This window comes from Octopus sinensis, linkage group LG3 (assembly GCF_006345805.1).
Source record: "Octopus sinensis linkage group LG3, ASM634580v1, whole genome shotgun sequence".
Lineage (NCBI taxonomy): Eukaryota > Metazoa > Mollusca > Cephalopoda > Octopoda > Octopodidae > Octopus > Octopus sinensis.
Window position 1 is genome coordinate 134,376,539 of NC_042999.1, and position 11,291 is coordinate 134,387,829.

At 35.9% G+C, this 11,291-nt stretch overlaps 1 protein-coding gene across 1 annotated transcript in view; it reads right to left on the minus strand.

Annotated features, from left to right (window-relative positions):
- Positions 1 to 551: 551 nt before the first annotated feature.
- The window catches only part of LOC115209537 (zinc finger protein Noc-like), a 58,241-nt gene continuing 47,501 nt past the window's right edge, over positions 552 to 11,291 (minus strand). The window contains exon 2 of the mRNA XM_029777971.2: positions 552 to 2,755. Within this exon, the coding sequence (XP_029633831.1) occupies positions 1,205 to 2,755 (1,551 nt within the window). The 3' untranslated portion in view covers positions 552 to 1,204. The remainder of the gene's footprint in view (positions 2,756 to 11,291) is intronic.

The window sequence follows — 11,291 nt, forward strand, 5'->3', positions numbered from 1 at the left end:
CTGTTTAAAAAAAAAAAAATTACGCATATATATAATAATGATAATAAAACCTTTTGTGTCTTGATTAAAGTAAAAAGAAGAGAGGACGATGAAAATGAAATATAAAAAAAATATAAAAGAAAGGGAACAAAAACAGAACAAAAACGCCATCTGTTAGTGTTGTCGTTGTTGCTGTTGTTTCGATGAAGGGTTTGTCTCAAAATACACACATGCACTCTCACCCACTATACATATATATACACATATATATACATACATATATATATATATACATACCCATATACATATAAATATATACATATAAACACGCATATAGATAGTTATATACATGGTGTATATAAATATATATATATATAGTGTGTGTATATATATGTATAAATAGTGTATATATATATATAATATATATATATATATATATATAAGAACACACATAGAGATAATTATATACATAGTGTAGTCACACAGTTTCAAGTATTCTCAATGCTTCTAGTGACTGACATTTTCAACGATTTTTGTTTATTATCACTTTACATCACATTTATAAACATATACGTAATTAAGACTTATATATACATATATGTATATGTGTTTTTTTTTTGTGTGCGTGTATGTATGTATGCATTCGTATGCGCATGTTTGAATACGTGTGCATTACGTATACATAAACACATGCATATACAAACACACTTACACACATAACCATGTGCGCACGTGTGTTGATTGTGTTCAGGTAATCTGTGACAGACACGCACACACACACATGCGCAGTTGCATATTACAGAGTAGGGAAAGAGAAAGAGAGAAGACGAGTTCTGTATATCATTACATTGCAACGATATTTACTCATTCATTTACAAATGTTTTTCTTCGCTCTTCTTTATTGTTTATCATTACAATATTTTATACATAATATTTCTTATTATACATACATCATATATATATATATATATATATATATATATATATATATATATTATATATATATATATATATACATACATATATATATATGCATACCATGTATGCATGTGTATATGTAAGTGTGTGATTATATTCAGGTGTCATTGCATGTATGTATGTATGTAATGTGTGATGTTGCTGTTGTAATTATCATTCAGTCACACATGACTGAAGGGGCAAGGAACCAGTTCAAAATAGAAAGACTGAAAAACTTATTAGTTTGTTACTTAAAATCGGTATATAGTCATGGGACAGCTGCTGCCCCCAAACGATGTCCGTATAAAGTTGAATAAGGAGATAGATATGCTCCTCCGATGCTGTTCAGTGGGATTCCACCAGAGACCCCTGATGGGACACTTGTGTATGGAGTTTTATAAGGATGATACCTAGCTGCACTAAGAAGACTACCTACAGGGCTTATACTCGTGGGATACGTTCTTCTTAGTGAATTCGGGCTGATAGATCCCGTAGTAGTATATTGTCCGTGACAGCTCGGCAAGGATACAGAGGGGAAGGAAAGGTTGTAGCTAGCAGCAAGAGCTGCTGTGTCGTTGACTGTTGTATGTGTCCTTAAATGTTGCAGAAGTTCTTCAGATGTCGAGAATCGCTTGCCGCAGTAATCGTTTCCAGCTACCCATGAGCAAATATAAGGTAATTGCGTGCCAAGCATAGAGTGAGGATAAAAAGACGTGCCAAACCCTAAGGATGGATTGGCAGTTAAAGCTGCACCCGGAGTGCCCAAGGTTGATACAGAAGAAAGCATAGGTAAACCGGCAGCAGAAGTAAGACCCAGACTGCTTGTTTGTAAAAGAGACTTTTCATGTGCACATTGTGTACATCCAGGGGAAGTGCATGTTGAGGATAAGTGTGCATTCTGAAGAGTCATTTGGCAATTGGTGCAATAAGGATCACGACAAACCGGTACCAATGTTGTAGCCCCAGTTGGGGTTCGTACCCGAGCATATGCAAAATATGGAGAAACAGCTGATGGTTGAGCACCAAGTTTCAAAGGAGAGGAATTAGCTGCAACTGCCGCTGCAGCCGAAGCTAGGCTGAGCCCAGCATGAGCAGCCAGATGTGAAGGATAAACTGGACTGTTTCCGGCAGCATCCATTGGTATGCCATGTCCTACGAGTGGCAAACAACCATAACTGGCTAGAGAGGCCGCAGGGAGAGTTGATAAAAGCGAAGGGTGACTGGCAGACTTGAGACCACCACCGACCAATGAGGAATGCGTTAACAAAGATGGTGTATGTTGTGAAAGTGAGGTTTTTGTAATTCCTGCAGAGTCGGGATGACTCAAGTCCGACACACTTCCCATACTCATTCGACCAGAACTAGTTAGAGATGCACTCGTACAATTGGCAGACATTGGCCTAGATATGGAAGAACAGTTTACAGAACTCTCTGAAGATGACAGTGAGCTCGATGAAGACGATGATTTATGACTACCGCTGTGTACTTCTGTCGTTGGCGAGGAAACGCTGGTTCTCTCACTGGAAGAACTTGAAATTGGTACCAGAGGTGGAATCTCTTTTGGTGGGATCGTGCGAAACCCGGGCTTTCCTGATTCACGCCCAGATTCTTTTTTCTCGCCATTTTCTGAATTCCGTTTGATGTCGATCGATTTCTCAGAGTGGTGTAAATCCTTCAAAGATTTCTCTTTTAGGTCTGATGATCCATTTTCTTTCTTTTCAATTGGTGGGATAATCTGTTTAGAAGATGGACTGGTGTCTTTACCAATGCTGCTGCAGGTTTGTGCCAGAAGAGCTAGGGGACTCTTTTTAGCGTCCAACTAGAAAAGAAAAAGAAAATAGCAAAAATGAGAAATGGTACAAAATGTAAAAGTAAAAGAAAAAATAATAAATCACGAAATTTTAAGTAAAATTACGATTAAAAAAAGATAATGATGATGATAATGAAACATATTTCTACAATAGATCTGTAGTTTTGTTGTAAATTTGTTGTAAATTATTTGGGGATTAATTTGGAAAATCCCGGCTATGAATAAAAACTAATGATCAGAAACTGTGATAGTGTATAAAATGATGCGATGCTTTATATGATAAAATGCATAATTATTGCATGTAATATGTTTGGTGATGTTATGATAGAATTCATAATGATAGTATGGAATATTGTATGTAAATAATATATGACAACGCAAATTGGTATGTAATATCTAATAAACATCTGTGTGTGTGTCTGTATGTGTGTAATGCAATGTTGTGTGGCAGTATGAAACAATAATAACATGTATTATGACGTAACGATGGTATGTGACACAATATAATAATGGTATGCTGCTATGTGATATAGTCCAGATATACGATAGATACTTTATAAGCTTTAATTATGATATGCAGTGAAAGCAAAAATTACGACACGGAGATGTCATCTACATATAATATAAACGGTATACGATAATACCGTATCAAATATAACAAAACTATGTGGAAAATCACTTACAACTAAGATTAAATTCTCGGATACAACAACGGCATACCTTCTAATTACACACACAGGTGTACACACATACTAACACGTACACACATACACTTACAGTATACGTGTCTTAATGCAATATATATATTATGCATGAATAATATATATACATATATATATATATATATATAAATGCATACATAATATACATATACATTATCCACATATATATGCATATAAAATATATATGTATATATATGCATATAGAATATATATGTATATATATGCATATAGAATATATATGTATATATATATATAGAGTCACATATATATACATGCATATATATATATATATATATATATATATATATATACATACATACATACACATACATACATACATACACATACATATATGTATACATACATTTAAATATACATATATACACCTCCATGCATGCATATTTATATACATGTAAACATAGACATGTACATATTTGTGCGCGCGCGTGAGTGTATATTCAAATAGACTATTAACTCATAACAAAGCGCCAATGCTAAAATGAACTCATAACATCCATAATTTGCATCACAAAACCAATCAATCAAAGCACCCAACACCAAAATTAAACACCCGATTGATGACAATGAAATGAAAGATTCAACAGCTTTTTCAAAGTTTAATTACATAGAAATCAGATGAGCGCACATATTGCACTTAATCGGGAAAATGAAACGTGTGCTGGTATGATGCATTAGAAGCGTTGACTCAAAACGTGCGGCACTATACGCAGTGCACAGGTTCCAGTTGTAAGTATTGTCTGGTAACGATTTTTTGTGAACTTTGTACGTGTAGTATGGCGGACAAAAGTAATCAAACTCCACCGACAGAAAGCGATTGGGAAAGGCTAATTGTCATTGTTTTTATGTATACCTAACAGCAGTATGCAAAGCTGTGCCTGCATACGTGGGTTTGAGTGTGTAGGGGAGAGAAAGAGAGAGGGAAGGAAAGAATCACAGAAAGAGAGGAAGGAAGAAAGAAAAAGAAAGAATACACGGGTAATAGACTGAAACCAATTTCGTTATTTTTCCTTTCCTATGTTCTGCTGTGAAAACATTCAGTTTGTTTATTTGAAGAAGAAACAAATAGAAAGAAAAAAAAAACAATTAAACAAAATTTATCGTATTTTGCTGTTAGTAGCATAATAATCGATGCTGAGGATTTTTGCTGATTTCAGCGGTGCAATTTGGTTCACTATTTATGCCATATTATGTTCAACATCCGAAAGATCGCCTTAACTTCTTTTCATCTGACGAATTTCAAAAAAAAAAAAAACCCCGCAAGGGAAAATTATGACACAAGCGACTACACACACACACACACATTCTGATGACGGCCAGCAGACTGAAACTTCGAAGCCGCAGTCACCCCTCTTCTTGTAAAAGTTTGATAAACCTGTACTCTACTAAAAAGTACTTGAGTAATTCTTCTGCTTAATATTAACGCTTTTTATATATAACTTGGACCTAAAGCAGAAGGGCAGATAAACACAAGTCGAGTTAATGCGTGTTTTATTTATCTATTTCCACAAAAGCTAGACGAACATCCTTCTTAAGCCTAACTTTAAGCGCCGACGGTACGCTTCCCGGATGAAGGTATTAAATTTTAAATTTTCATCCATTTGAGCTCTACTCAATCTATATTTATACCACGCTTGCTTCGTATTCCCCAATATCCTGTTCCTATATATATATTTATATATATGACTTCATAATTTGAAACTGACTTATTGGAAGTCCACCTGAAGATTGTCGATCAAGACAAGAAACGATTGTAGTGGCGGTTTTTTTGACTATTTATTAAAATTTTATGTATTGATTAAGTCTTTCCTTGTTTGTTTTGCAAAATAGTGGTTTTGTCTCTAATAATATTTTATAATATTTTACTATAAAATTGGATTTAATCCTAAATCTGATTTTTTTCCCTGTAAATTTGGATTTATTCCCTAATATTTATTATTATATATATATATATATATATATAACAGAAAACCTGGTCTTCAGGGACACTTTCACAGCGACTCAATACTAGCTACACGTCCGTGCTAGACAGAACAATATTAACGGTGTTGTATAACAAAAACTACCTATGTTCACAGACACCATTTTCTGCTAAAAGCTGTAGCACCCATCTCAATTACAAACGGTTATATTTATATTTTCTTGCTGCGTTGTTATGGATTTATTACGTCATATCTTCATATTTACAGTTCCTCTCCTTCCTTTTCTTCTGATTTATGTCCTGTTTTAACTCGTACACTCACATAAGTTGTCCAGGACTATAGCAAAGACATTCATGCATGTGTATGTAAGTACAGAGAGGAGAGAGAGAAAGTGTATATATATATATATATATATGTATGTATGTATGTATGTATGTATGTATGTATGTATGTATGTATGTATGTATGTATGTATGTATGTATGTGTGTGTGTGTGTGTGTGTGTGTGTGTGTGTGTGTGTGTGTGTACAAAGAGAGAAAAGGAGAGAGAGAGTGTGCGAGTGTGTATAATTTTATTGAAGCCAGAAAAACTTCACAAGCCTGTTACTCAGAATTTCATGTAACCGTTCATGAGGTAGTTGTGATCATGGCGTTGTAATCATGATTGTAAGGTTGTGGTTTTGATCCATCGACCGAGCGATGCGTTGTGTTCTTGACCAAATCACTTCATTTCACGGTGCTCCACTCCACTCAGCTGGCAAAAATGAGTAATCCTGCGACAGACCGGTGTTCTGTCCAGCGGGCAATGTAGTGGTGGTGGTGGTGGGGATATATACGCTACAGAATTCGAGAAAACGTCCTTATGAGCCTATGGTTCAGGAAAGACCTTTGATCCTCCTCTGATACATATTTTATATTCCGTTTATTACACTTAACCCAGATAACCTGCAGGAAGGCTGGAAACGGCGACATGTGTTTCGAGAAAGCATCTCTCTAGCTAGCTGGCTAGCTAGAGACAGAGAGACAGATAGGTAGATAGATAGATAGATAGATAGATAGATAGATAGATAGATAGATAGATAGATAGATAGATAGATAGATAGAGATAGATAAATAGATAGATAGATAGAGATAGATAATAGATAGATAGATAGATAGATAGATAGATAGATAGATAGATAGATAGATAGATAGAGATAGATAAATAGATAGATAGATAGATAGATAGATAGATAGATAGATAGATAGACAGACAAACAGACAGGTAGACAGACAGACACATAAATAGATAGAAAGATAGACAAACAAAGACAGACAGGTAGATAAATAGGTAGACAGACAGACAAATAGATAAATAGATAGACAGACAGACAAATAAATAGGCAGACAGACAGACAGACAGATAGATAGATGGACAAACAGACAAGTAGACAGACAGACACATAGATAGAAAGATAGACAAATAGACAGACAGGTAGATAAATAGAAAGATAGACTGATAGATAAGTAGATAGACAAGTTGAGAGATAGATAGATAACTCAATAGATAAATAGACAGACAGACAGACAGACAGACAGACAGATAGATAGATAGATAGATAGATAGGTTTGTAAATCTTTATATTTTATTTTTTTTTTACTTTTGTACAAGCAACAGACAAATGGAAGACATTAGTAGCAGTCATATTTAAATTGTTATAATAGTAAGTACATAATATCAACAAAAGAAAAAATATGTTAAATAAGATTATGCAAAATTCCTTATCATAGAAGAGATACTTGTATATTAGTGAAGCTATCGATGTAACTCAATCTGAAGACATCTCTCTGACGCCAAAGTCAAGTGTGGCTATTATTGATAGCTTTGAGTTTACTGAAATCCGAAACTTCTACAGAAACTAAAGAAATTGAGTAATAGTCGTAAGAAAGCTAGAATATGTTGAGATAATGTTAATTTGGTATTGTTTAATATACAAACAGTGTTGTCTGCGGGTTGTATTAAATTTACATTGATTTACTCGTCAAATTTAACGATGGCCGATCAGCCGTTAACAAAGCTAAATAAATGAATAGGCGCAGGCGTAGCTATGTGGTAAGAAGCTAGCTTTCCAGTCACATGGTTCTGGGTTCAAATACACAGCGTGACACCTTGGACAAGTGTCTTCTACTTATAGCCTCAGGCCGACCAATGCTTTGTGTGTGTCTTTGTATTTGTCCCCCTCCCCCACGATCGCTTGACAACTAATGTTGTTTTACTTACGTCCCCGTAACTTAGCGGTTCGGTAAAACGGGCCGATAGAATAAGTACCACGCTTTAAAAAAGTACCGGGGTTAATTCATTCGGCTAAAATTCTTCAAGGTGTTGCCCCAGCATTGCCGCAATCTATTGACTGGAACAAGTCAAAGATAAAAATAAGAGAAAGAAAGAAAGAAAGAAAGAAGATGAAAAAGCCTATAGCAGGTATAAAACAACCAATTTCGAGAAGCGGCCCACATGAGACATGCTTCATCATCAGACGGGTGACACCATCAAAATATTCAAGATCATGTTTTGTTAGGTGTGCCATTCAGCAAGTTCCACAAGCCGCAGTCTGTCCATAACTGGCCTAAAGTTATGCGCATGTATTTACTGCGTGTATTAGCATTTAGCATGTGTTATTCTTCAGGCTGGTGCAAGGATGCGAATCTATTTTAAGCGCCGCATGGTCGAAGTCATTGTCTTCGTTGATCTCCGATGGAGGAAGCATAACTTTAGGTCAGTTATGGGCTGACTGCATGATACGCAGATTGCTCTTTACTTTCTATAGGTATGTATATATTATATACATACCTATAGAAAGTAAAGAGCAATCTGCATATATATATAATATATATATATATATATATATATATATATATATATATAATATATATATATATATAGGTGTGTGTATGTATGTATGTATTTGTGCGCGCGCGCATGTGTGTAAGGATCAATGATCTATAGGTCAGGTGGAATTTGATGATCTGATAATGCAATATTCAAATGTCTATAGATTTAAATGTATTTAAGCAATAAATGGAGCAGAGGCAGGGCATTTGTCAAGGTTAAACAGCAGCTTAACAGCAAAGCTACAGCATTTACAAAGTGTTGAGAGCAACAACAGGTGCTGTATCCAGATGCTGTACAATAAACATGTTACGGGGTCGATCTCTGTTGCTGAGGATCATTACGCAGCTTGGTGTGATGATAGAAGGTTGTATAGGATGAGCATACTCGCACAGGGGTGTGAGTGCATGTCTAACTATATATATTGTGTGTGTGTGTGTATAAATGTGTATGTATCCATACATACACACACTGTTTTAAATTCTGCTGACTTTCCTCTATTTTCTCCTCTAACTATTGCTGTCTTCCACAAACCCTTATTTTCTTTGCTTTCTCTCTTATATTCCTTTCTCTTACTTTCTTGCCTTAATGCATATATATTAGATAAAACGAATATTTTGTAACTAGTAGCTTACTGGTAAAGCACGACCGCTTTCACAGTGTTCGTTATGTATATGGTAAATGAAAGACTAAAGAGGGAAGATACGATGCTAGATATGTCGAAACAATTGTCACGATTAATAAAAATTATCGTATCTTCCATCCTCTGTCTTTCATTCAGCACGAGTTAATATGATTTTTCTCTCTGACGAAGGATTACAACTCGAAACGTCGGATTTCTGTTTATCCTCCACGACATAAAAGTTACACCACTGTGCTGCAGACAAGATACTATTCACTGTTAGACATTCACACATCTGAGTATGACTGTACACTATTATATATTATTATACACACGACGGGATTCTTTCCGTTACCATCTACCAAATCCACTCACAAGTCTTTCGTCGGTCTAGGGCTATAGTAGAAGATCCTTGCCGAAGTTGCCAAGTAGTTGTCCTGAACACGGAACCATGTGGCTGAACAAGCAAATATTTTACCACACAGTCATATCAGCACTTATATTTATACGCACACTGACATAGATATAGATGTTGTGTGTGTGTGTGTGTGTGTGTGTGTATGTGTGTGTGTATGTGTGTGTGTGTGTATATGTTTCATTTACACACGCACAGCAAACATTTTATACCCGCACTTCTCAATTATAGTAGCCAGTAGTTATAAACAGAGAGGTTCAAAAACTTTTTTGGCTTTGAAACGATAATTAAAATCTTTATAGCTCATTTCATTATAATTTTATATCTAGATATTTTTAGTCATTTTGTTGTATATATTTTTTGATAACGTATCGTTTTATAGATTATAGAAAAATGTCCTCATCAAAACTGAAGTTGTAACACTTATAAAGGTAACCCTGTTTCATTTTCCTGGTATACTTATTTCAAGTGCTTTTCTGACACGGATAACAGGCAGGATGAACAACAGGGTGGTAAACCAGCTATTTCGGAATCTCCGAGCTCCAGTAAAGAGGTGGGCGAAGACGGTGATGATGCTATGAGAGCGTAAGGGGAGGAGCTGAAAAGGGGCCGGAGTAAACGAGACGTACATAAAGAATTTCAATTGACCTCAACGGACCTCAGTAATTATCCTGTTTATATTAATGGTAAGGGGATTTTTTAAACCACCCTGTGTGCAGCCGATAACACGTGATGCAATGGCCAGATACCAATATTCAAACAGGAGTACAGTCACACGGTACGTAGAGTGAGAGACAGTTATTATGCAGTGCAGACAGCAAAATATACAAACACACTGCTGTGCAAGTCACACACTTTAAGTTATGTGATAGCACACGGTGGTGCGGTCAGCTGATATCTGCAGACACGTTGATGCGCAATCACACACTGAGATACATCTATACTGTGCAGAGAACAAAAATTTGTAAACACCGTGGTGTGCAATCACATACTGAGATACAGATGTTGACGTGCAGTGAGCAGACATTTATAAACACACTGGTGTAGAGTCACATATAGAGATGCAGTTACAGAGTGCAGTGAACAGATATCTATAAACTCACTGTTGTACAATGACACACAGATAACCACACGGTGCAGTGAGCAGACATTTATAAACACACTGGTGTAGAGTCACATATAGAGATGCAGTTACAGAGTGCAGTGAACAGATATCTATAAACTCACTGTTGTACAATGACACACAGATAACCACACGGTGCAGTTAGCAGATATTTTTAGATTTATTGGTTTGTGTAGTAACACACAGAATAATGTTATTATACAGTGTAGCGAGTAAATGTCTGTGAATACGTTGTTATAAATAAACACACGAGGGTAAGTTATACAACTCGAAGTACGGCTCATATACAGATAGTGATAAGAGAAAAAGAAAGTGATAAATGCAGGAGATAGAAGAGGAAAGATATATAAATAAAGGAATAGGCTGAAAGTGAGAGAGGGGGAAGGGGAGAGAGAAAGGAAGAAAAAAAAGAAATGAGTCATAGGGTTAATTTGTGAGGCTACAAACGAAATGGTTACAAGGTGGAACTATAAGACAGGGTAAGAAAAAAATGTGTGTGAGATGGAGATAAAGAGTGAAGAGAGGGAAAGAGAGTGAAGAGAAAAAAGGGAAATAGAGTGAAGAGAGAGAGAGAGAGAGAGAAAGTTAAGTAGAGAGAGTATACGAAAGAGAAAATGTTTATGCAAAAGAGAGATGAGTGAAAAGGGAACGGGTAACTTTGGGAAAGAGAGATATAAAGTGAGAGAGAAAGAGGTGAGTGCACGACAGAGAGAAAGATAGGGGGAATGCGTGGGAGAGAGAGAGGGAGAGAGAGAGAGTGTGTGTGTGTGTGTGTGTGTGTGTGTGTGTGTGTGTGTGTGTGTGTGTGTGCGTGCGTACGTGCGTGAGTGTGTGTAAGCGTGCGATTGAAAGAT